Source organism: Microtus oregoni, unplaced genomic scaffold, assembly GCF_018167655.1.
Source record: "Microtus oregoni isolate MIOR12 unplaced genomic scaffold, Mior012 000015F_ref0000493, whole genome shotgun sequence".
In the NCBI taxonomy this organism is placed as follows: Eukaryota; Metazoa; Chordata; class Mammalia; order Rodentia; family Cricetidae; genus Microtus; species Microtus oregoni.
Genome location: NW_024543074.1, coordinates 23094106 through 23120979, shown reverse-complemented (window position 1 = coordinate 23120979; position 26874 = coordinate 23094106). Strand labels below are relative to the sequence as shown.

General features: G+C 40.9%; 1 protein-coding gene across 2 annotated transcripts in view; it reads left to right on the top strand.

Moving 5' to 3' along the window:
- The window catches only part of Ywhae (tyrosine 3-monooxygenase/tryptophan 5-monooxygenase activation protein epsilon), a 36396-nt gene extending 10502 nt beyond the window's left edge, over window positions 1–25894 (top strand). The window contains exons 2-7 of one of the 2 annotated variants that reach the window (XM_041665159.1): window positions 9136–9335; window positions 13135–13241; window positions 14381–14587; window positions 17899–18035; window positions 23036–23079; window positions 24870–25894. In XM_041665159.1, the coding sequence (XP_041521093.1) occupies window positions 9136–9335; window positions 13135–13241; window positions 14381–14587; window positions 17899–18035; window positions 23036–23043 (659 nt within the window). In that variant the 3' untranslated portion in view covers window positions 23044–23079; window positions 24870–25894. The remainder of the gene's footprint in view (window positions 1–9135; window positions 9336–13134; window positions 13242–14380; window positions 14588–17898; window positions 18036–23035; window positions 23080–24869) is intronic. The other variant, XM_041665158.1, reaches the window with a different exon arrangement.
- Window positions 25895–26874: the final 980 nt, after the last annotated feature.

Genomic DNA, 26874 nt, shown 5'->3' with positions numbered 1-26874 from the left:
TTAAACAAGTAATCTATCACTGACCCTTTTAGTTTTGGGAGGAATCTCATTGTTGCCCAGGCTGAATTCTTGGCCTCATGTGGTCCTGACTCAGCCCTTTCTAACTGGAATTTTCAGATTTTATTGTACTGGGCATTGAACCTAGGGCCTTCTAAGGAGGTCACTAGGCAGATGCTTTCCACTTAGTTAGCTATGTTCTCAGGCTTTCTCGCCTCTTAATGTTATCCCTCCCCCCCCCTGGGGGGGGGGGCTGGAGAGTCTGCTTAATGGTATGAGCTCTTTTGGCTCTTTCAGAGGATTTGTATCCTATTCCCAGCACCCACACGGTGGCTCACAACTGTCTTAACTCCAGACCCAGGGAATCTGATCGCTTCCCTGGCCTCTAAGGGCACTGTATGCATGTGATGCAGACATACATGGAGGAAAAACACCCATGTACATAAAAATAATTTAAAAAATAAAACATCTTTTTAGACTGAGTGTTATGATGCATGTACTTGTATGAACAATAATGATGGTGTACATGTGGAAGTCAGGATAACTTGGTGGAAGTTTGTTCTTTCCTTCTCATAGGTTGTGGAAATCAAACTTAGGTCATCGCGCTGTCTCATTGGGCCCCTTCTGTGTTTTGAATGAAATGAGATCTCACTATGTTGCTTAGGCCTGATTTGTGGGGGGGTGGGGCTCAAGTTGTCTTCCCTTATCCTCTACAGTAACTGGAACTTCACAGGTGCCAATGTATTCTACGATGTACCTGGACTGTTTTGCTTTGTGTATATATCATAATTTTTTATCTGTGGGGTTGACACAGATCTTACTGTGTGGCTCAGGTTGACTTTGAACTGGTACTCCTGATACTCTGTCTGACTAGTGCTGATTGTAGGTATGCATCAGAGTTAGCTGAACTAAAGCTTTATAAAAGACTAGTGACTTTACTCAGGAGGTGGAGGCAGAAGGTCAGGAATCCGTATCATTTTTGGCTGCATAGAGAATTCCAGGCTATCTTGACTCTAAAAATAAACAAATGGGCTGGAAAGGTGACTTAGCAGTTAAGAGCACTTGCTGCTGTCCTTATGGAAGACCCAGGATTGATTTCCAGCACTTACATAGAGGCTCACAACCATGTATAACTTCAGTTCCAGGGTATCCTGTGCCCTCTTGGGCACCAGGCATGCACGTGCTGTACAGACATAACATGCAAACATAACACTCATATACATAAAATAATTCTAAAGAAACAAAACAAAAGGTGGTCATGTATGCATGCCTATAATCCCAATATTTTGTAGGTGAAGGCAAAAGAGGCCAGCTTCTACTGTATAGCAGAATTCAAGGCTAGCCTGAATTAGGTAAGATTCCATCTCAATAAATACATAGCCTAGAGGCTGACCTCATTCAGAAATTTGCCTGCCTCTGCTTCCTGCTTCCTGATTGCTGGAACTAAAGGTGTATGCCACCACTTGGCTGTGTTGCTTTTCTCTCTCTTCCTTCCCTCCCTTCCTGCCTTCTTTCTTTTTTTGGTTTTGATTTTTCAAGATTGGGTTTCTCTGTTCTGTCTGGCTCTGCCTCCCAAGTACTGGGATTAAGATGTACTCTACCTTCTATTTTTTTTTTTCTTTTTGAGGGAGGGTGGTGGGGTGGGTTCAGTCCTGGAACTAGCTCTGTAGATCAGACTGGCTCTGCCTCCTGAGAGTGTTGGGATTAAAAGCATGTGCCGCCATCACCCAGCTGTGGTGCTTTTTTCTTAATGACCCTGTTCTACCTTTGTTTCAGAATGCTGCCAACATTTTTCTTAGCCTGTTCTGTCTTACATTTTATCCTTCTGTATCACACATTACATAATTTTCTTTCCTCATTTAAGCTAGGAGAATTGTTGGTTATTAGTGGTAGTTTATTTTACTTTTGTATAACTTAGTATATAGATGAGGAATATTTGGCAGCTATTTGAGAGTAGCTGCTAGCAGTTCAGGAAAGATTAGCAAATAAAAAAAGTTTACTAAAGTAGATGCTATGTGCATATAAAGTTGTTTTCCTATCGACATTCAACAACTTGTAGTTTTTTGTGAACACATTTTATTTTTTTATTTTATTTTTTTTAATATTTATTTATTTAATTATTATGTATACATATTCTGTCTGTGTGTATCTCTGCAGGCCAGAAGAGGGCACCAGACCTCATTACAGATGGTTATGAGCCACCATGTGGTTGCTGGGAATTGAACTCAGGACCTTTGGAAGGGCAGGCAATGCTCTTAACCACTGAGCCATCTCTCCAGCCCCCGTGAACACATTTTAAAAACTTTCAAAAATTGACTAGATTTTGTCTAGATGATCAGGAGAACTTAAACTTCATGTGTATGTCCTATGTGCGAGTGCTCACGAGGCCAGGGTAGTGGTGGATCTCCTGAGCTGGAATTAGTAAAGGCTGACTCTCGAAGGGACTGGGGAGCAGAATTCTGGAAGAGCAGGAAGTGCTTTTTAACCACTGATTTTTCTTTTCAGTCCTAGCAAGAGGATTTTGGGAATACTTTGTTTTAACCTTAATGAAAACCTTCCTGGGATTGAGAACCTTCGGAATAGATCATTGTTTTTCAGATACTTGACTAATTTAGTATCACTTACTAAATTCGGATTTGTTCTGCATTGATTGTACCAGGTGCCTTTTTCCCCCTTTGGGGATGGTTGACAGGTGATCTTTTGAGACAAGGTCTCCTAGAACCTCCTTTGCTGGGATTGGAAGGATTTCATCTCTGTACCACCACACCTTTTTATTTAGCCTCTGGAACTTGTCTTTAGAAACAGCTGTTTGCTTTCACATCTTAGAACTTTAGACCTTATAGTGGTTCTTTCTTCACTGTAGCTGCTTGATGCAGTCATTCTCCCGTGTCTGCCTTTATACTTACATTTCAGTTAGCTAATAGTTACTAACTTCTTCTAAACACATTCCTTATGGTCTTTGTTTGTTTGAGACAAACCTGCTTCTCTCTAGTGTGAGGATTAAGAAAACCAGAGGATTAAAAGAAGGGAATGAGGATGTCAAATCAGAGCTTCTCTTCTGTGTATCATCAAAGGCACTGATAAAGGGGATTGAGCACTGGACCTTAGAGGGTTAAAAAGAAAACTGGAACCAAAGTATACAAAGGGCATTATTATTATACCTAGCTTCTAAGGACTGCACTTAACCTACATGTGGTCCATGCTCAGTAGTTCCCTTGCTGTAAACACTTGTGGACATTCTTTTTATGCTTTATGCTTTGGCCTGATTTTGTCAGTTGATTCATCTTTCTGTCCTGACTTTATGTTTTGAAGACAGTTTCAGGTTTGAATTTGAAGACAAATTCAAGGTTGGCCTTGAATTTGTTGTATGCTTAGCCAATGATGACTGACTTCTGGTGTCATCTTCCACGTCCCATGCGAATACATCTGACCTTTTTTGTTGTTTTCTCTTGTCTTGTTTTTAAAGGTTTGTATATCTGTGCCTTCTGGAGTTTATTTGTACTACTTATTTGCCAGTGCCCATGGGGTTCAGAAGAGTGTTAGATCCCTTGGAATTAGAGTTACAGGGTGGTTGAGCCACCCAGTGGGAGTTAGCGACTAAATTTGATCATCCGTAAGAGAGGAAATCAGTTGGGGGGGGGGATTGTTTCTGTTTTTCCAATATAGGGTTTCTCTGTCTCGACCAGGCTGGCCTTGAATTTAGAGATCCTCCTGCCTCTGACACCCAAGTGCTGGGATTAAAGGTGGTGTTGTGCCACCACCGCCCAGCATTTGAGACTGGATTTTCCTTTATCCTAGACTAGCCTCACACTGGCAGCCTTCCTGGTGCTGGGATTTCAGGGATATACTGCTGTGACTGGCTTCTGTAATACTTAAATGATTTGGAAGGATATTCACGTGAGTGCAGCCTTTTGTTTCGTTTCATTTTGTTTGGAGCCAGGGTCTCACTATGAAGCTCTACTTGTCCTGGAACTCACTATGTAGAGCAGTCTATGCTGGCCTCTAATTCACAGATCCTCCTGTCTCTACCTTTTGAGTGCTAGGATCAAAAGCATGTTCTTCCATGTGTTAGTCATAGCTTTTCGATGTTGTTGTTTTGAGAAACAGTTTCTCTGTGTAGCCTTGGCTATCCTGGATCTCTCTCTTTAGACCAGACTGGCATTGAACTCTGAGATTTGCCTCTACCTGCTCAGTGCTGGGATTAAAGGTGTGCACCACCATGCCTAGTAATGTGAATATAACTTTTTAAGAGTGATGGCATGACAGATTTTGAGCAAGTTTAAACAGAATAGTTTATAATAAAACTAAAAGCTGTCAAGTTTGGCATGACCTTCAGTTTTATTAGGAAATACAGAATTAGACCTTGGGGGAACTTGTCAGTTTGATAATGGATATTTGTATCCTTTAGGTATTTTGTATTTTTTTTTGTAAGGCTAAAGATTGTTAATCTAGGTAGACTACAGTTGAGAGGATTAAGTTTACCGGGCTATTAAGGAGCTATACCAAGGGGTATGAAATGAAGCAATTTAGGTCTCTTTCTTAAAAATATAGTTTAACTAGCCATGGGGTGGCATATGCATTTGATCCCAGCAGAGGCAGAAGGAGGTATATCTGTGAGTTCCAGGACAGCCAGGGCTGTGTAGAGAGACTCTGTCTCAAAAGTGTGTGTGTTAATATATGTTAATATATGTTAATATATGTTTTGCTTGCATGCATGTATGTATGTGTACTCTGTATGTGCCTGGTGCCCTTGGACGCTAAAAGAGGGTGCCAGATCCCTTGGGACTGGAGTTAGGAGCAGTTGTTACCTGTATGTGTGTGTGTGTACTGCGAGTTGTACTTGAGTCCTCTACCAGAGCATTAACTGTTCTTAGTTCTTAGTTGTTGAGCCATTTCTTTAGCCCTCAAGTCTCTTTCTTAAGCCTGGGGTTTAGCTCAGGGTCTTTAGAAAGTTAATTTTATTTAAAATGTGTATGTGTGGATATGTACATGTAAATGCAGTTTTTGTGGAGAGGGCAGAGGTGTTGAATCTCCTCAGAGCTGGTGTTAGAGGTTATAGATGGTTGTGATTTGCCTGGCATACATGTTGGAAATTGTTCTTTGCAAGAGAACCAATAATTTTGGTTCATTTTGCTGATGTTAATGTGCCCCATGCTCAAGATTCACATCTTGAATTAATCAGTAGGGGAGGTAGAGGCAGGCAGATCTCTGGTTCAAGGCCAGGCTGGTCTACAGAGCAAGTTTCAGGCTAGTCATGGCTACACAGAGAAGCCCTGCTCAAAAAACAACAAAACCCCAAACACAAAACAGTAAAAATGGTCTCACTGTGTGTAGCCCTGGCTGGCTTGGAACTTGCTATCTATACCAGGCTGGCTTCATATTTATAGAAATCAGCCTGTCTTGGCTTTGTTCAGCTCCTCCACAGCCCCACTCCTGGCGGGGGACGGGACACACACACAGGGCTTCACTGTAGTCCATACTGACTTTAAACTAAAGGGATTTTTATGACTTAGCCTCTTATGTGCTGGGATTACAAGCACCATCCAACCTGCTGGGTGTTGGAAGATATTTTTTTTTCCTTTTGTTCATTTGTGGTTTTTTTTTTGTTTGTTTTTCAAAACAGGATTTATCTATGTGTAGCACTTGCTGTATTAGAACTTGCTCTGTAGACCAGGTTGGCCTGTGAACTCAGAGCTCCATCTGCCTCTGCCTCCAGAGTGTTGAGATTAAAGATGTGTGCCATCACCACCCAGCCTGCCTGCCTGCCTGCCTTCCTTCCTTCCACCACCCAGCTCTTTTTCTTTTTGGTATTTGAAGGAGTTTCCCTCTATAGTCCTGGCTATCCTGGAACTTGTTCCAGCACTGCCTGGCTTGGGTGCTGGAAGATCTTTTAAGAAGACTGATTGTAGCCAGGCGATGGTGGTGCACGCCTTTAATCCCAGCACTTGGGAGGCAGAGGCAGGCGGATCTCTGTGAGTTCGAGACCAGCCTGGTCTGCAGAGCTAGTTCCAGGACAGGCTCCAAAGCCACAGAGAAACCCTGTCTCGAAAAACAAAAACAAAACAAAACCAAAAAAGACTGATTGTAGTACTACATGGGGAGCAGAGCGTTAGAAACAGTGTGGGACTGGAGAGATGGCTCAGGGTTTAAGAGCACTTGACTGCTCTCTTGGAGGACCTGGATTCAATTCCCAGCACCCACATAACAGTTTAAGCTGTCTATAACTCTGGTTCCAGGGGAATCTTGACACCTTCATATCAATGCACATAAATAAAATGAAAAATAGACAGTGCCTGCTTTAAGTTGGATGAGTTAGCTGAATGAATGAGTGGGTGAATGAATGAATGAGAGACCAAAGAATCAAGATTCAGAGTAAGAACTGGGATTGTTTGTAGCTCAGTGGTAGATTACTTGGCTATAACTATTGTCCCTAGTACAGCAAACAAAAGGTGTGTGTGTATGGGATTGGATAAATTAAGTGAAGGTAAATTACATTTGGTTATCTTAGCAGTAACCTTAAAAACATAAAGTTGAGCCGGGCGGTGGTGGCGCACGCCTGTAATCCCAGCACTCGGGAGGCAGAGGCAGGCGGATCTCTGTGAGTTCGAGACCAGCCTGGTCTACAGAGCTAGTTCCAGGACAGGCTCCAAAACCACAGAGAAACCTTGTCTCGAAAAAACCAAAAAAAACCAAAAAAAAAAAACATAAAGTTGTCTCAGATGGTTGTTCAGCATAGTGTGGCTATCTAACTAGTCTGTTAGCATACAGTGGATGATAAATGACTCAGAGCTCAGCACGTCTGGTATGTTTGATTTAACATGCCTATTGATGTCTGGAAATTATGTTTCAGAATCTTCATGCAATAGTGATTTTCAGCCAGCACTCCCTGTCCTCAAGTATCAAAAGTCTTATAGAGGGTCTGGAGGGATGGTTCAGTGGTTAAGAGCACTGGCTGTTCTTCCTGGCATCCTATGACAGCTCACAGCCACCTGCAACTCCAGTTTCTGATGCCGCCTTTTAGCCTTTGACACCAAGCGCACTTGTAATTCATAGACATACTTGCAGGCAAAACACATAAAAACTAAAAAAAAGAAAAAGAAAAAAATCAGGATCAAATGGAGTGGGGCATTCCTTCAATTTCAGCACTCAGCAGACAAATGTAAGGTGATTTGTACAAGTTTGTTGCCAGTCTGGGCTATATATATAGCAAGACCTTGCTTTATTCTCCTGCCCCTCAAAAAATAGTTACAGAAAATGTGTTCATGGTCTGCAGAATTTGAGTTTGATCCCTAGAACCCATGTGATGGAAGGAGGAGGCTTGTTACTTTCAAGTAGTAATTCAGTCATGAGTTGTAGTTGTCTGGTTCAAAGGTTTAGATCACATCAGCTGCAGATACATGACAGCCTTTCCTTGCTTCAGAAATTTTACGTAGAATTGATAAAGTCCTTCCTGCAGAGATTTCATGAAATGCTAGATATGCTGAGTGAGAAATTTTATGTTAATGAGTTAGTGGGAGTCCAGAGTTGGGAATCAGGCAGCTTTTGGAAGGAAGGAAGGAAGGAAGGAAGGAGGGAGGGAGGGAGGGAGGGAGGGAAGGAAGGAAGGAAGGAGGGAAGGAAAGCAGGCAGGCAGGCTATGGCTAGGGTTATGCTTCCATTGTAATTAAGGATAACTGACATGGAGGGTTTCATGAAACTCGTAGACATTCAAAGGAGGTTAGGCCTTGGACTCGTTCATGCTGAATATTGTATAAAGAAATGGAAATTCTTAAGGATAAAAGGCCTGAATTTGTTGTGAGCTTAAAAATAATTCATAATGGTCATTTAGTGATTTATTAAAAATTAGGTGTCCTACCAATGTATGTCAACACAGTTCATCCCTCCAAAGAGTGCAGTCAAAATAACTAAGACACAACTAGAAAGAAGATGGGACTGAAGTCTAACATCATTAGCAGACCAAAATTCTAATTGGCAGCTTGGGGGGTGTTGTGACTTAATGGTTGAGTGCTTACCTAGTGTGTAAAAGGCTTGACTGGCTGGGTTCAGTCATTTCAGCAGCTAACTGTAAAGGGGTGGATTTTGAAATACGAAAGTCAGGTTGCTAATTTGGAAAACTCTAAATTTTGTTCTGTTTTTGTGAGATAGGTTCTAATTATGAACTATGTAGCATTCCTAGTTGCAGGGGTTACAATTACAGCATTTGACTTAATATAGCTTAATTCATTGTGATGATAACATTTGGCTAATGTATTACTCTCAGGATGTTACTGTCTGCCTAGGATGCTTATTAAAATGTAGGTTCTTGGCTCTTATCACTAGGGATCCTGAAATCAGTAGATCTTAAGGTCTATTTGGTAATAGTGTCATTAAAACCTTTGTAAAACTACCCTTCCCACTTTTCTTTATAATAATTAGTATTTATGACATTTTCAGTTTTTTCTTTGTTATTCATAAAATGCTAGGGTTTTTTTGTGCTATACTTGGGATATCTCAGATTGTCTGGCCCCCTTCCTTTGATTGCCATCTAGTGGTAACAGTAATTACCAAAACTTATACCAGCAGAAGGATTCATAGTGTACCCCTTTCCCACCTTTTTTTTTTTGAAACAGACTGCCTCAAACTCATAGAAATCCTGCCTCAGCTTCCTGGATTTAGGATTACAGGCTATAGGTATGAGCCAGTTTGTTTTACTTTAGACAAGGTCCCCATGATATCTGATTTGATAGCTTGGCCTTCTGAGATTGAGACTTGTGTGTGGTACCCCACCCCCACCCCCTAATGCTTGGTGACTTGACTCATTTATTTTGGTTTAACTATTTTTTATTGGGAAGAATATTTGCTCCAGATTAAACAGGGCTTTTAGGTTCTAGCTGAACTAGCCCCTTTTATTTACAAGGGTCTTCCTATGTAGCTTTGGCTGGTTCCATACTCTTGTAGCTCAAAGTGGAGTTTGAACTTAAGGTAGTCTTCCTGCATTAGTCTCTATGCTATGATTGCAGGCATGCACCCCCCCTTCGGATTTCAAGCCCCCCCCCCAGTTATATCTTAGCTTTGCAGTGGGGAAAAACATAACGGTGAAAGGGATGGGTCAACAAAACCTATTAAATCTATAGTCTCCTTTTACTATTTCCTGCATAGAAATGGTGGAATCAATGAAGAAAGTAGCAGGAATGGATGTGGAGCTGACAGTTGAAGAACGAAACCTTTTATCTGTTGCATATAAAAATGTGATTGGAGCCAGAAGAGCATCCTGGAGAATAATCAGCAGCATTGAACAGAAGGAAGAAAACAAGGGAGGAGAGGACAAACTAAAGATGATTCGGGAGTACCGGCAAATGGTGAGATGTTGTTGCCTTTTATTTGATTTGATACTATGCTTTTGTTTTTATTTTGAATAATGTGTATGAGTACTGGGTCTGCTGGTACTGTAGTTGTGGTTTTGAGCTGCAGTGCACATGCTGGCAGTTGAACTTGGATTCTCTGCAAGAGCAACCAAAGCTCTTAACAGGGTCTCTTCGAAGCCCTGGCTGGCCTGGAACTCATGATGTTGACTAGTCTGGCTTCAGCCTCTCATGCTGGGATTAAAGGCATTATACTACCACATCCACTTGATAGGATATTTTTTAAAAGATGATAGTTTCTCAAATACAGGTGACACCGAGTTAATTTATAGTTTGGTACCATTAATTTCTGTATATTTGTTAGAGGTGATTAGTTTTCATAGAGAAAAGGTTTATTTTTGCTCAGGTATAGAGGATTCTGTCCTTGATCAAAATGGATCCTGAGTCTCTGATTTGGCATTCTGAATGGCAGTTTAGGGTCCATATCTGATAGCAAAACTACTTACTTCTTGAGCCAGGAAGCTGGATCCAGAGTAGCGTCCATTTGTCACAAATGGTAACATTTGTGACAGAAGTAATAGGAGTGGCTGTTACCTGAATGTCCTAAATGATTTCTTTATCTAGTAGAGAAAGGAAATGTGTGGTTTTAAAAAAAATCTTTTCTTTTTAAACAAACTCTCTTTTTTCGCTATACATACCAATCCAAGTTCCCACTCCCTCTCCTCCTCCCGTTCTCTCCACTTAATCCCCCCCACCTTACCTCACTGTTTCTTTTGAGTATCAGCTAAGTCTCAGGCTTTCAGCTTTAAGTAATTTGTGTTAGACATATGGGTTCAACACCGAACATAAACTACATTAAATGTGTGTGTGTGTGTGTGTGTGTGTGTATTTCACTAACCTTGATTAGAAATTACAGGTTAGAGAATATTTTGGGATAAAAGCCAAGAACCATTTGTTTTGGAAGCTGTAGAGGGAGAAATATCTTGAGAGGGAAGGGTGCTAGGGATTAGTCTTGGATTGCACACGCTATCACTGAGCTGTATGTCCAGCACAGGTATTAAGTTTGAGCATAGCACACACAAGTAAAGAACAAATGAACTGCTGCTCTTGCTATGGTATAAAGTACCTCATTGACTGCTTTTAGTGAATGCATAGAACAGCTTCAGTTTTTGCACATAATTGTGTATGTACACAGGAAGTGCCATGGGGCATGTGTAGAAATGAGAGCAACTTCCATGAGTTGGTCTTCTTACACTATGCAGGTCTCAGAGTGTGAACTGAGCCATTAGCCTCGGCGGTAAACACCCCTACCAACTGAACCATATTGCCAGCCCGATATGGGACAATTTGATAAGTATTTGTATGCCTCTGTGTACTAAATTATTGGGTATAAATACTGCTGAAACATAATTACTGTCTTTATGGAGACTCATTCTGGGTGTTTTTTTTTTTTTTTTAAACAATAGAAACTATTGGGGCTTTCAGCACTCTGAAAAGGATTTATGAAGTTATTTGTAAGTGTATTTATATACAAAAATGGAAGCCTCCCAGTGTAAGGCTCTGGGCTTAATATCTAGCAACATTAAGAAGTAAGTAAAAAAAAAAAGACCCCGGAAAAGTAGCTATTATTCCAATTTATAGATAGTAAAACTGGGGATACAACTCTCTTAGGGAACATGCTAGAAATCTTGAGGTAAGTTGGAATTATCATTGCCCTTAGATACCTTGGACCAAAGAATATGGATTGACAGATAATTTGGTGTTCCTCAGACATGAAGAAATTGAGAAAAATTATAGTTAAGATTATAGGATGTGATGAGGAGACAAGGGGAAAACTGGCCAATTGGGAGGTGAAGCCAAGAGTCTGAAGTCTTGATGATCTTAGTAGGAATAAGGAATTAGAAAAAGGGGAGACCAGGAATGGACTGTCCAGGGTAGGGTAGAAAGTTAGTGCTGTTTAAACACAGGCAGGGTGAGGAAGATTTGGTTTGTTTATACCATGGTGATATATCAAGTCACTGGAAAAAAGGTGGACCATAGTTACTTTGTGAAGGAGGGAGAAGACCATGGAGGTACGCAGTGATGTTAAAGCTGAGTTTGATGTTTGGATTAGTATCTAGTAAGGATTTAGGAGACTGTAACAGCAACTCTATCTCAACTTGAAAAGCCATAAGAGAGGTACAGGCAGTCTTATTGAACTAAAGGCAAGAAAAATGGGAGAATTCTTAAAGTGTCTGAATTACAGAAAACGGAGAGCAAGAGAGATGAACATGTTCGGGAGAGGTTGGCCGCCAGTCACCTCTCCTCACTTATTGCTGGAAGAACTGTAAGCTGGAAACCAGGGACTCCAGGCACAGCCAACCCGAGAGGCTCTGGTGCAATTTGCATAAGGCTCAGTTTTATTATTACAGCTCCTTTGATACAGAGTTAGGAGTTTATCGTTCAGTAGAGAAGTCTGCTCCACTGGCCAACATGTCCTATAAAGTTTATATAAAGCACAACAATGTTATTTGTTTTCAGAAAAAGTCTGTGGTATGGGAACATCATTTACTCTAACTACTCTTTAGAAACTGAGGAAGGTTATAAATAAGCACTTCCATGTTTCTTCTCACATTTGCTGGTCTCTTAAATTCCCTTCTTGCGAATTCCCATGACTGTCATAAATTCATTATATCCTCAAACATGAAACATGTATTCATGTGAAATATGTTCAGAGATGCCACGTGTTTTAGACATTGCAAACCAGTAGATTCATGTCGGCATTTAATTTGGCCTACAGGTTCTTTTGCTCTTGTAGCTGGGTCTGATCTCTACAATGAAGTAAATGTTGGAACATAGTAGTACTGAAGACAAACTGTCTGAGTTTGAGTTGTGACTTTGGTTCAAATCCTGTCACCTACTTCTCTTTACATACTTGTTGTGATGCTGGGAATTGGTCCATTCTAGGCTGGCACCATACCACTAACCTATACTCCATTTCACTCTCCCATTGTTTTTTTTAAAGTTCTTTTAAGTTGATGGCCTTTGGGCAAATGCTGTATCCTTCAAATAAATAAATGCGTATATATACAACATTTATGACTTCTTAAAGAGCTATTTGCAGGCTATGACCTTGAGTAGTCTGATATTGTCTCCTGACAGAATGGCCAAGGGTTCAGAAGTCCTTGAGTCCACAAGACTGGATGTCTTAGCATTCCCAAACTGGTGCTTGAGCCTCTGGGAGGTCCTAGAACTGCTAGTTTTCGGTCCCTTTTGGAATTTCCTAGTGTAGGTGCTAGCACTAGAGAGGGAATGGCTCAGGATAGATGAACTTGCCAATGAGAGTGAGCTGAGAAAGCACTTCCTTCTTCCTTGTCCTTTTATGTGAGCTGCCCCCTCACATGATCTGAATTTAGGGTGGGTCTCCCAACTCAAATTATCATACCAAGAAAAATCCCTCCCAGGCCTGCCCAACTGCTTTGGTTTTAGTTGCTTCCAAGTGTAGTCAAGTAAACAACCAAGAGTAACCTTTATAGTTGGTACCTTATAATGGAAATTAATTCATGTAAGTGTCTAACATTTAGAAAGAATGTGGATTACTCACTGGTGATTCTTTAGGGGAACTGTGAGTTGTATGTGCATGGTTTAAAAAGCAAGAGACTTTCTATACTCTGAGTAGTTTTCTGCCAACTTAAGGTTTGGGAAAAGAGTTTGGAAACAGATAAGATGTTCTGTTTAAGACTGGGCTCTTCAGATTAAACTTCGTATAACAAGATTTTGGAATTGCCAAACTTAATCTGATGTTTTCCCTCCCTAGGTTGAAACTGAGCTCAAATTAATCTGTTGTGACATTCTGGATGTACTGGACAAACACCTCATTCCAGCAGCTAACACTGGCGAGTCCAAGGTTTTCTATTATAAAATGTAGGTTCTATACTAGAAGGGAAAAATGTGAGATTTAAAGTTAGCCTTAGAACCATAACTTTTTAAATGTGGATTTTCAGCTTTGATTTAAAGTAGTTGAATATTGGAGGGTTAGTTACCAAAACCTAAAGTTTAATTAGTTACAAATACTGTAGTGATGAAGAATTAATATATTGTTGCATTTGAGATTGCCAGACTATTGTACAAAATACCTAACTTTTGGTCGTCGTTGCCACTCTCACCCCATTGTTTATATACTTGACTGGCTTGGAAGTCAAGATGGTAGACCATACTAGCCTAGAATTCAGATATCGCCCTACATCCGCCTCCTGGGGTTAAGGTGTGTGCCACCATCCCAAGCTTATTCTGAGAACAAGGTCTGTCTGGGCAGCTCTGGCTGGTCTGGAACTCAGTCATCAGGTTGACCTCAGTTTTAGAGTAATCCATCCTTCCTTCCTTCCTTCCTTCCTCTCTCTCTTCTCTCTCCCTTCCTCCCTCTCTTTTTCTCTTTCTTTTTGGGCAAAGGGTAGAACCATGCTCTGTAGACCATGCTGACCTTGAACTCACACAGATCCTCCTGGCTCTGCCTCCTGAGTGCTGGGATTAAAGGCCTGTGCCACTACTGCCTGGCCCAAATAATCTTTTTCTAGCAGCTTCCTAAGATTATATGTCACCACACCCTGCCTGGGGTTTTTGCTTTTGTGGTTTCCTCTTTAGCTAAAGCTGCGAAGTTCACAGTGTAATCTTAACTATCTGTGGAGAAATTACAAGGGCATAGCTCAGGAATAGTAGGGGCACATTGTGCTCAGGGCTTCAGGTGTCCTGGCACTGCAGTGACAACAGCAAATGTGTATTGTGATTAATGAATTTGTGGTTCTTTGGAAACATTTTTATACTAGTTAGGTGATTTTTGCTTGCTTTAGTTGTCTTCTGTGAAAGTTTCTCAATAATTTTAAATATGAAATCCTTATTAAGGAAAGAAGAGATGAGCCAAGCTGATGGATTCTGACATTGTTTTTAAAGTTTCTAAAAATATATGTTAATCATTAAACTGTATTTTGTTGTGTATAATGTGGTAGAGAAAATTGTCATTCTCTAAGGAGTTTCTAATTGGGATTTTATTTGCTGTTGTGTTGTAGGAAAGGGGACTACCACAGGTATCTGGCTGAGTTTGCCACAGGAAATGACAGGAAGGAGGCCGCAGAAAACAGCCTTGTGGCTTACAAAGCTGCTAGTGACATTGCCATGACAGAACTTCCTCCAACGCACCCCATTCGTTTAGGTCTTGCTCTCAACTTTTCCGTATTCTACTATGAAATTCTTAATTCCCCTGACCGTGCCTGCAGGTAAGTAATGGAGGAACCAAGTTCCCAGTGTGAAGTGCAAAGGTTCCAGAGGAGCTACCTTCTGTTTAGGCTGTCACAGGAGTCTGTTGGCTTAATTTTTATGTATTAGCATTCGTTCAGTCTTATAACAGGGTCTTGGTACCAGGTATCTGGCTTAGCCTCGCTTTGAACATTCAGTTCTCATGTGTCATTCTTCCAATTGTTAGGGATTATAGACATTTACCACCTCACTTCCCTGGGAATGCTTTTAATATTCTTGGTGAACTTTTTGCTATTTTTTGCTTTTGGTTTTCGAGATAAGAGTTTTCCTATATAACCTTGGCTGTCCTGGAACTTGTTATGTGTAAACCAGGCTGTCCTAGAACTCAAAGAGGTCCACCTGCGTCTGCCTCCCAAGTGCTGGGATTAAAGGCATGTGCCACCACCTCCTTACATGAACATTTTTTAAATTATAATTTTAACAATTATCATTGGTATTTGTGAAACTGTCACACTAAAATTTCTGCACTTTTTGGTGTGTATGCGTATACATGTGTCTATAACATGGCAGATGAAGGTCAGAGGACAACTTGGAATTAATTCTCTTTCTACTATGATGGGCACAATTGTGGGTACTGGAAATTGAACTTGGAAATCCTCTGGAAGGCAGTAAATACACTTAGCCACTGAGCCATTTCTCCAGCCTCCTTTTCTCTGATTTTTATATCAATTTGTTTCTAGTTTTGAAATCATGGATGCAAATAAAGTATTGTACTGGTAAACATGTATACTTCAAAGAATTCAATGTAACCATTTTCATGTATATAATTGAGTAGAATTTAATATGCTCACAATTTTTTATAACCATCAGTACTAACCATTTCAAAAGATTTTTATCACTTCACCCAAACTAAGCTTAAAGTAGTAACTCCATTCCCCAGTCTCTTCTAACCCGAGTAACCCGAGTTTGCTTGTTCTTGGCGTCTTATATAAGTAGAATTATTTCTATCCTTTTTTGTTTGCTGTATTAATTTCTTGGTAACAATGCCTACAGATAGAACTTTTATCCAGAGGCAGTGACTTATGCCTATAAGGAGACTGAGGCAGGAGGATGAGTGCAAGTTGAAGCCAGCCTGGGTTATAGTGTGAAATCCTGTCTCTTTGCCCCTCTTTTTTTTTTTTTTTTTTTTTTTTGGTTTTTCGAGATAGGGTTTCTCTGTGGCTTTGGAGCCTGTCCTGGAACTAGCTCTGTAGACCAGGCTGGTCTCGAACTCACAGAGATCCGCCTATCTCTGCCTCCCGAGCGCTGGGATTAAAGGCGTGCGCCACCATCGCCCGTCTCTTTGCCCCTCTTTCAAAAGCAGGGTGTGGAGATGCATCCCTGTGATTCCAGCACTCTAGAAGAGGAAGCCGGGCAGCTAGACATCCAAAGCCAGCCAGGGTTACTTGAGACACTGAACAAAACAGTCTTCTTTTCCTTTGGGTTGGGGTGTGGTATTCTTAATTGTATCCATTGTAGGTATATACTACATTTGTCTTATTCAAAGATATTTGAACCTTTTTGAGTTTTTCAGGCAGGGTTTCTCTGTGTACCCTGGCTGTCCTTGGAACTCGCTCTGTACAGACCAAGCTGGCCTCAAACTCAAAAGAGATCCTACTGCCTCTGGGATTAAAGGTGTGTACTACCATTGCCTGGCAGGAAAATATCTTTATCACACATGTATTTTGGTGGAGTTTTAGGGTGGACTCCATGGATTATTTTCACAGTCTAGTCTGTTTGTAATAGTTCATACACATTGTATCAAGAAGCCGGGAGATCATCGCGCACACCCTTAATCCCAGCATTCTGGAGGCAGGGGCAGGTGGATTTCTATGAGTTCAAGGCCAGCCTGGTCTACAAGGGCTAGTTCCAGGACAGGCTCCAAAGCCACAGAAAAACCCTGTCTCGACTCCCCGCCCAAGGAAAAAAAAAACAATTGTATTAATAGTTAGTGCCTTGGGGCTAGAGGGATGGCTCCCTATGTATTTCTAGAGTACCTGAGTTTATTTCCAGTACCCACATGAAGAGATCACAAGTGCTTATGACCTAGCTCCAGGGGATCTATCTGATGTCTTCAAGCCTCATCTGATACCTGTACTCTTGAACATTTAAATACAACTACATATAGTCAAAAATAATAAATCTTCCAGCTAGAGAGGTGGCTCAGCGGTTTAGAGCATTGGCTGCTCTTCCTGAGATTCTGAGTTCAGTTCCCAGCAACCACATGGTGACTCACAACCATCTGATGCCCTCTTCTGGCCTAAAGTCAGTAGAGCACTCATATACATAAAATAAAACTTTAAAATAAAACAGTAAATCTTGGCTGGGTGGTGATGACCTTTAATCCCAGCACTGGGGAGGCAGAGGCAGGTGTATCTGCTGAAGTTTGAGGCCAGCCTGGTCTACAGAACGAGTTGAGTTCAAGGACAGACAGGGCAATACAGAGAAACCCTGTCTTGAAAAATCCAAAGAAAAAACAAACAAACAAAAAGCAACTCCTCGTGGGCAGGAGAGGTATCTTTTTTTTTTTTTAAGATTTATTTATTTGTTATGTATATGGTATTCTGTCTGCATGTATGCATGCACACCAGAAGAGGGCACCAGATCTCATTACAGATGGTTGTGAGCCACCATGTGGTTGCTGGGAATCGAACTCAGGACCTCTGGAAGAGCAGCCAGTGCTCTCAACCTCTGAGTCATCCCTCTAGCGACCCCCTCCCCCCATTTTTTTTTTAAAGAATTAATTCCTTAGTTGGGTAAGGTGGTGTAGGCTTGTAATCATAACGCCGAAAGGCTGAGGCCATTTTGTAATTGCTTTAAACTGCAGTCTTACCGTGTCACCCAGGTGGCATGGGACTAGATCTTGCCTCCATTGTTTGTTAACACCCTTGACTAGGCTTGGTTTGTATAGGAAGACATTCAAAAGCAGCACGAACATCTCTTGAGATGCTTGCGAAGGTAGGGATGCTTGTTATCAAGCGTGATTAGCCTGAGTTTGGTCCTTGGGATCTATGTGATGGAGGGAGAGAGGCAGCCGTGACAGGTTTGTCATCTGACCTTCAGTTACATTCATACCAAATTCTAGATACACATTTTTTAAAAATTTTTTTATTTAAGTTAAAAGTAAGCTGAACAAAAATACCAAGTCTTTCATATTTTTATTCGAAGTTATCTTTCAGCATTTGTCTGTGTTACCTTTATAATTAGTGGGACTGCTAGAGTAACTGAGAGTAGCCCATTGTTGCTATCTTTATTGTTAATTGAGTACTGACGGACGGTATATTCATTTCAGGTTGGCAAAAGCAGCTTTTGATGACGCTATTGCAGAACTGGACACGCTGAGTGAAGAAAGCTATAAGGACTCTACGCTTATCATGCAGCTGCTACGTGATAACCTGACGCTTTGGACCTCAGACATGCAGGGCGATGGTGAGCAAGCCCAGATGTTTTTCTTTGGGTGGTTGCCTCTTCTAAGAAAGAACTTTTTTGGTTCTCATAGCCTGTCTGCAGTAATTAAAGTTTATTCTTTCTATAGGGAATGATGCCCAAGTGCCATTTTGACCCTTGATAAAGAAGTAAAGGGCTGGTTTGACAGTTTCATACATGTGTAGAAATATTATGCCAATATTCAAAATTGTAAAAGTTTTGTCTCTAAAAATGACTTGTTAGTATGCTATAATCAGTGTAAGGAAGAAATGACTGGAAACCATTTCCTTTCTATTTTTTATTTATTTATTTATTTATTTACTTATTTATTATGTATACAATATTCTGTCTGTGTGTATGCCTGCAGGCCAGAGGAGGGCACTAGACCCCATTACGGATGGTTGTGAGCCACCATGCGGTTGCTGGGAACCGAACTCAGGACCTTTGGAAGAGTAGGCAATGCTCTCAACCTCTGAGCCATCTCTCCAGCCCCTCCTTTCTATTTTTTAAACCTATATTGTTTAATATGTGTTTGAACGTTTTGCCTACATGTCTGTTAACCACATGAATGTCAGAGACCAGAGGCAATGATGAATCCCCTAGAACAGGAGTAACAGATGTTTGTAAGCCTCCATGTGGATGCTGGGAATTGAACCTGGGTCCTTTGGAAGAGCAGGTAGTTAGTTCTCTTAGCCACTGAGACATCTAGCCCCCATCATTTCCTTTTATCTTCTTGCAATTCACTTGAGAGTGGGCGGTAGGGGTTTATAAAACTCTGTGGCATTAGTATGTATTAATGAAACAACCCTGCATGGGTTTTTCTTCAAACCTCAGGTCTGTGTGAACCAGCTACATACTTCACCTCTGGCCATACCATAGTCTCTGCATAGAAATCTTTTTCACTAAAAAGCAACTATTTTCCTCTAGGGTTCTACGAGAAATAAAATGATCTGTCCCTAGGTCCATGCTTAAGAGTTCTGGTATTGTCTGGTATTGGGTTTTCATTTGCAAAGTTACTATTTGGGGGAAGTAATTGCTGTTTGGGGGAATGCACGTGTAAATTTTAACTTCAAATATAATAGTTGAAGTTTTATTTGTTGATAAGGTGTGTGTGCCTCTGTGTGTAGGTAGACTCCAGACCCTTATGCATGTTAATTAAACACATGTTCTAACACTTAGCTGTACTTCATTCTCCAAAGATTTTTTTGTTTGGTATTGTAATTTTTTGAGACAGGGTTTCTTTTGTGTAGCCATGGGTGTCCTAGGACTAGCTATGTAGACCAGTCTGGCCTCAAACTCTTAGAGATCTGCCTGCCTCTGCCTCCCAAGTGCTGGGATTAAAGGCCTGGGCCATTAGTGTCTAGACAAAGATCAGTTTTATCTGGGGTTGATGAGAAAACTACTGAATATTATGAGGTAATTTTATAAAGTTAGTGTAGGGGATTGGACACAAAAGTGTTAGGTAAAATAAGATTTATTCATTATTAAACAGTTGTTTTATGTGTATGGGTGTTTTGCTGCACATGTGTGTCTGGTGCCTTGAGTGGCCAGAAGTGGTCAGACAGGTGTGAGCAATCATGGGGGTGCTGGGAACTAAACTTGGGACCTCTGGAAGAGCAATCAGTGAGTGGTCATTTTTCCAACCTTAAGATTGCTTTTTTTTTTTTTTTAATGAGAAGTGTTTTGTTAGCATGCATGTGTAAACTTCTCATGCATATCCAGTGCTAAATTAATAATGGGAATAGAATCTCCAAGAGCAATAAGCACTCCCCCAACCAATGAATTATCTCCCATCTCAGAGTTTATCTGTAATTTTGCTTTTGTTTGTTTGGTTTTTCGAGACAAGGTTCCTCTGTGTAATCCTGGCTATTGGAACTCACTTTGTAGACCAGCTGTCCTCCAACTCACAGAGATCCCCTGCCTCTGCCTCTCGGTTGCTAGGATTAAGAGCACCACCACCCATCTAGTTTTTCTGTTTTAATCATAGTCATGTTAAGTGTGTTACTCAGATAGAAGCTTATATTTAATAGCTTACTTCTAACTACAGTTTCTGGTTGGTTGACATGCTTTGTATTGACCTTGGAAATGCATGGGTTATGAATGTTACCCATTTCCTTTCTCTGGCAAAGTTGATTTGATTTTTGACTTTAGCTTGTGGTGCTAATATGAGAACTTGGTTAGTTCGGCTTTTAAAAGCTCACTAAGTAATCAAGTATTTATGTATTACAAGACAAGTGTTGTAATGAGATACATGATAGGAACTTCCTACACTTTTCCTACCATCTTGATAGAGCCACCAGAGTGGTGGTGCACTGGGAGCGTAGGTGGATCTCTAATTTCAAGGGCAGCCTGGTCTCCAGAGCAAGTCTAGCTAGGACAGTCAGGGCTATACAGAGAAACCTGGTCTCAAACAAAAAATACAAAAAAAAAAAAAAGTATATATGTGTGTGTGGGACTATGTGCACCCATGTTAGTGTTGGTACTTAGGCACATGTGGAGGCATAGCATGATGTGGGATGTCTTAAATCCCTTTCTACCTTACTGTTTGAGACAAGGTCTCTTTGAATCCAAAGCTCACCGTTGTGGTTAGCCTGGCTGACCATTGAGCTCCCATATTGTAGCAATTGCAGCTGTGCCCAGCTTTCATGTGGATATTGGTATTTAGAATGGGGTTAAATGCTTTAACAAGATTTATTATATATACAGTGTTCTGTCTGCATGTGTGCCTGCAGGCCAGAAGAGGGCGCCAGATCTCATTACAGATGGTTATGAGCTACCATGTAAGGTTCCTGGGAATTGAACTCGGGACCTCTGGAAGAGCAGGTGGCTCTTAACCATTGAGCCATCTCTGTTGAACTCATACCCACTGAGTCATCTTGCCAATCTTTAAAATGCCTTTTAAGATCTTTAGTTGGTAGAGAACTTTCCTATATGTAATAAATTTGAGGCCTACCTGAGCTACATCATTACATACAATAAGTTGCGAAGTTTGCCAAGTTTGTATTTTACAATTCTGCTGTAGCTCTTTATCATGATAAACCAACATCAATAAAAGTAATGTAGCCACTTGCCTTTAATCCCAGCACTCAAGAGGCAGAGGTGGGCAGATCTTTGATTTGGAGGCCATCTTGGTCTGCTAGTGAATTCCAGGCCAGTGAGGATTACATAGTAAAACCCTGCTCTTCCCTCCGCCCATAAATGAATGAAATATAATTTATACAGATTTAAATTCAATTTACTTAAACTTCATTTTTGTGTGTTTGCGCATGCATGTGCATGGAGTACATACACATGGAAGTCTGAAGATAATTTTGTGGAGTTTCTTTCCAACTTCTGGGGGGTGGGTGCGGTGTGTTTCTGGTTTCTCTGTGTAGACCAGGCTGGCCTTGATCTCAGATCAACCTGCCTGTGTGTGTGCCACCACACCTAGCTCTCTCCACCTTTACTTGGGTTCTGAGGATTATCCCATCGTCAGGCTTGCACAACAATATGTCATCTTAATCTGGGCCATTTTACTAGGTCCAAAAAATTGTTTATTCTTATGTGTGGAGGCCAGAGGTACCATCCACCGTGTGTGTGTCAATTGTCTAGTGTGGCTCCCCAACATCTGCAGAGACCCATCTGCCACATTATGTGGTCTTTTTATGCTTGTGTAGCAAGCACTTTTACTTTATTTATTTATTTATTTTGAGACAGGGGATTTCCTCTAGCTTTGGAGCCTGTCCTTGAACTAGCTCTTGTAGATCAGGCTGATCACAAACTCAGAGAGATTCGCCTGCCCCTGCCTCCCGATTGCTGGGATTAAAGGCGTGCGCCACCACCGCTCAGCTCATGTTTACAATTTTACAGACAGTTCTTCAGTTGTTCTGAGGGTGTACATGTGGAAATACTTCTGTTGAGGGATTAGCAGTTTTCTAGCATTCAATTTAAGTTCAAGCACTTTTTGTTGAATTTTTATTTCAAGGCAGGGTTTCCTTGGCTGGCCTGGAACTCAGAGATCCACCTACCTTTGCCTCCCCTCAAATGCTGGGATTAAAGCTGGCTAAAGTTAGAGCCCTTTTATTTTACTGCTGGTCATGAAAATTAGCATCATTAAATGTTTGAATTGAGGACATCTAATGATGTGTATGTTTTACTTCTTTTGTGTCTTTTTCCTGTAGCGTATCCTAATGACTGGTCTAATTTATTGGGATATAATTTTTTTGTTTTATTTTATGAGTGTTTTGCCTGTGTGTATGTGTGTGTACTACATGCTTACTTGCCTGCCTGGTACCTGCAGAGGCCAAAAGAGGGTGTCAGATCACTGGGAACTTGAGTTACACATGGCTATGAGCCACCACATGGGTGCTGAGAACTGAACCTGTGTCCTGCAAGAACAGCCAGCGTTAAGTGCTGAGCTGTCTCATCAGCCCAGTGAGATAATTCCTTTAAAAAATGTGTGTGTGTGTGTGTGTGTGTACGCACATGTGCATGCTGCAGTACATTATGAAGCACAGCGATTCTTTTTTTTTTTTAATTTATTATGTGTACAATATTCTGTCTGCGTGTATGCCTGAAGGCCAGAAGAGGGCACCAGACCCCATCACAGATGGCTGTGAACCACAAGTGGTTGCTGGGAATTGAACTCAGGACTCCTGGAAGAGCAGGCAATGCTCTCAACCTCTGAGCCATCTCTCCAGCCCCCAACAGCGATTCTTTAGTGAGGTCACACTGCAAGAATGACTGTTTCATAGAGGAAATGTGTTTGCTCTACTTGCTCCTTTTCTTCCTCTAAGCAAAAAAAAAAAAAAAAAAAAAAAATATCTGTGGGCCCTTCCCCAATTTATAAGCCTCCAGAGGTTTCTTAGGAGTAAAGGGAACAACTGGACAGGTTAATTCTTGAGTTTATTCATGTAGAAAGACCAGAGCTGACTCCTGGGATGTTTCCTTTGTCCTGTTGTGGTTTGTTTTTCTGTAATGTGCTTTCATCTGATTGCTCTCCCTCCCTCTCTTCTTGACTGTAGATTCCTAAAGGAAAACCCAACTCTTCTTCCTTTAAAACTACTTTGTAAGTCATTGCTGTGGTGCAGGGAGCTCTGCTTTTAGTTTGGTTCTCACTGATGATGCTTGCCTGTTTCCACCTGTCCTTAGAGACTCACCCTATTATGTTCTCAGGTGCTAAGTCTGGAGACAGCCGTGGCCTGCTACCTGCCTTGTCTACTTGGGTGTGCCTTATATATGCAGTGACTTTCATGACTTGTGGCTGAGACTCTTGCCATGTCTGCAAGTTGCTTGTGTGTGTTCCTGTGGTCTCTTAGCATACTTGCCACTTGTTCCTGTTGCAAATGAGAGAAAACATGCAAGCTCCTAAGCTTGGATGTACTCCTCTGGAGAGTTAGCTTCCCTCCATTCTTTCCTAGGAGATGGATATGTTTGTTTTTGCATGTCTTTTCTATCTTTGATTTTTCAAGACAGGGTTTCTCTGTAGCTTTGGAGCCTGTCCTGAAACTACCTCTGTAGACCAGGCTGGCCTCGAACTCACAGAGATCCGCCTGCCTCTGCTCCCGAGTGCTCGGATTAAAGGTGTGCGCCACCACCGCCCGCCCGTCTTTTCTATCTTACAAGTTAAATCCTCCATGTGCTTTAAGTAACTTCTATTTTTGAGACAGTGTCTCAAGGCCTTGAACCTTTGTGCTGTTATAAAGACCTGACTTGTTAATCACATGTCAATGTCAGATTTCCTTACAAGAATGTTTGTAGCTCTTTACTTGATGCTTACTGCTGTGGTGGTGCATCAGACTGTTTAAAAGTTGATCTTAGTATAAATGCTATCTAAGCCATTTCTATTGTTAGGTGCTTTTTTTTTTAATTGTTTGGTAGCACTTTCAAAATTGGTTTAGTAGCAGTTAACTGTGTGGTTGTGTATTCTTATTTTTATGTGTTGCTAGGGATTGGACGTAGAGCCTTATGCATGCTAAGTACATGCTATACACCCTACCTTCTGGTTAATTGAGTGGTTATATATTTTTTTTTTGTAATTCTCCATATTAAAATATACAACAAAATATAATTTTTATCAGTTGAATCATTTTTTAACAAAAGCTTTGCATGTTTCCTTAACTATGGCTGACTTGATTAATGCTTATAAGTAGGTAGGTGATCCTCCAGTGAATAAACTTGACTTTCTCTTGCATGCCATAGTGCAGTTGAAACTTGGCAGGCTAATTGTCATGTCCAAAGAGTAAAGAGAAATAGCCTGAGAGCTGGCCCAAATGCCCTTCTGTAATAACCTCAGTGACCGAGTGGTTTACTCTGAAGAAAAGACTCCACTGTGTGGCCTATTTGGCCACCATACAGAGAAATAGCCCAGCACAGTAGTACATCTTCCCAGACACCATAGAACCACTGTGGTCGTGCTCGCTTTTATTCCCTAGAAGGATTGCTTGTGGGTAGATGGCCCCTCCTCTTACTCCCCGCCTCCCTAGATAAAAAGCAAAATGCTGTTGCTTTTTGAAGAGGCAAGGTTATTGAGAAAGAAAAGAGTATTTGGCCCAAGAAACACACAAAGGCCTGAAGTTCATTTAAGAGTATTCTTTCTGCTGTGTATTCTTGAAGAGCTTATTTAACAGAGACATTTGATTTCTTTGCCTTTAAAAGTTTTAATTTTATCACCCTCTAACACTTGACTGTTTCAGGACTGGTTGGTGGTTGGCAGCTCTTGGTTTAAGCCCCTCAGATGTGAGGTTAGAAGATCTCTGCCTGCCCATGTTTGCTAACAGTTGTAGTGAAACTATGAACCTTTAGCTTGACCATTAGAGTGTGTGACAGTGTGAAGTAATTGTGCCTTGTTCCTTACAGGTGAAGAGCAGAATAAAGAAGCGCTGCAGGATGTGGAAGATGAAAATCAGTGAGACGTACTAAAGCCAACAAGAGAACACATCTCTGATCACCCTCCCTCCCCACCCTCCCCTTGGAAGTTCCCCATTGTCACTGAGAACCACCAAATTTGACTTTCACATTTGGTCTCAGAATTTAGGTTCCTGCCCTGTTGTTTTTCTTTCTTCCTCTTTTTTTTTCTCCCCTCCCCCCTTTTTTTAAACAAACAAACAAACAAACAGTTTTCAGAAGTTCTTAAAGGCAAGAGTGAATTTCTGTGGATTTTACTGGTCCCAGCTTTTAGGTTCTTTACGACACTAACAGGACTGCATAGAGGCTTTTTCAGCATTACTGTATTGTCTCCAGCCACACGGGCAAGATCATCAATAGAAATGGAAATGACATTTGAAAGCCATTAGACTTCTAGGTGATGCATCTAAGAAAGATTAATCACATGATAGAGGCGCATATGTGCTGTCATTTTTCCTTTTTTAATTGTTTAAATTGAATTTTATACCAATGTTTAAACTTAATTGGATATTAGCTTGAGATGTTTTGGGGGAGTTTGTTATAATGGTTTTGCTGTCAAATGTGTTTGGAACTCTGCTGAAGTGTTGCTGAAAGGCATGGTGCTGGTAACAGTTCAACAATCCGTGGCTGCTCATTCTTGCCGACTCCTCCCCCTCTGAAGCAGGTTAGCATTGAAGGTGGTATGGAAGCCTGCATGCGTGTTCAACTCTCTTCCTTTCCCCTCGCTCCTTAGCCTCCTTCCCTCTTCCTCCTCTTCCGCTCGCTCAACCTCTTTTGTTCAGTATGTGTAACTTGAAGCTAATTTGTACTACTGGATGTCTGACTGGAGCCACAGATGCAGCATCTGTATTGTTCTTACTGAAACACAGCATGGAATTAACATTAAACTTAAATAAAACAAACCTAAATTAAAAATGCCAAATATATTACGCCTCCATCCTTTATACTTCTAAAATAAAATCTCTAGTCCAAACATACTTGACATTATTGTTTGTCTGAATGTGAAAATAGTTCCCATTTTATCTTCCATAAATCATTTGTTTCCCAATGATCTGTATTTGGGGCACGGGGAAACTGCTTGTAATGTGGTGTTGAACAGCCAAGTCAGTAGGTTACATGTCCTGTCTTTGAAACCAGTTAGCAACATAGTATTTATGTTTGTTTATCATTAAAGTATAACAATCATATTTAACACAGGTGTAGCTATGGATCATTTTCTATTGTGTAATTTTGAGTTGTACAACCAGATAGGTTCAACATGTCAATAATGCTCTTTGGTCTAAAGGAAAATTACACTTTCTCACTGAAAAAACTAGTGGCAAGAGCAGAGTGATTGAATCCCCTCTTAGTGTTGGCCTTAGCAGAAACATTTACAGCATGTGCATAGTTTGTTCAGAGACAGTGTATGTGGTAGTGTGTTGATACTTTGGTCTCCTTTAACATTGTCGAATGCCTGAGTTCCTAAGAACAACTCACAAAGTGGATCCAGTTTTGGCGTCATTTAGGTGCTGCAGTAAGCAATGTTGAGTGTTTGCATGGGTCGCATGGTGCGTTTGTAAATATCCTGAGAAAACATACCTTTTGTAGTGTTAAGTGTTTAAAGAATTTCCAATTAGAAAACACTCCCCACAGTTCACTTTTTCTGAAGTGGCATGCAGTGTACTCCAGTTATTATTTAATGGATGATGAGGCCTAGCCTAGTTCCACAGATCAGCTAACGCAACGGTCCCATCCTGCCTCAGCCAAATTGTTAGGATTTTAAGCATGCACATAGCCAGATTTTAGTTTTATCACCAGAACATGCCAGCAGTTATTTTGATTTTGTGAATTCTGTTTCCATAAAGTATGATTTTTCAGATGATTGATCACTATCTATATCCAGCATACGGTTTCCAGGTACTTAAGGCCCAAGTCAAGAAAGTCATAAAGCCTTGTGACAGTTTATGACACTTGGGTA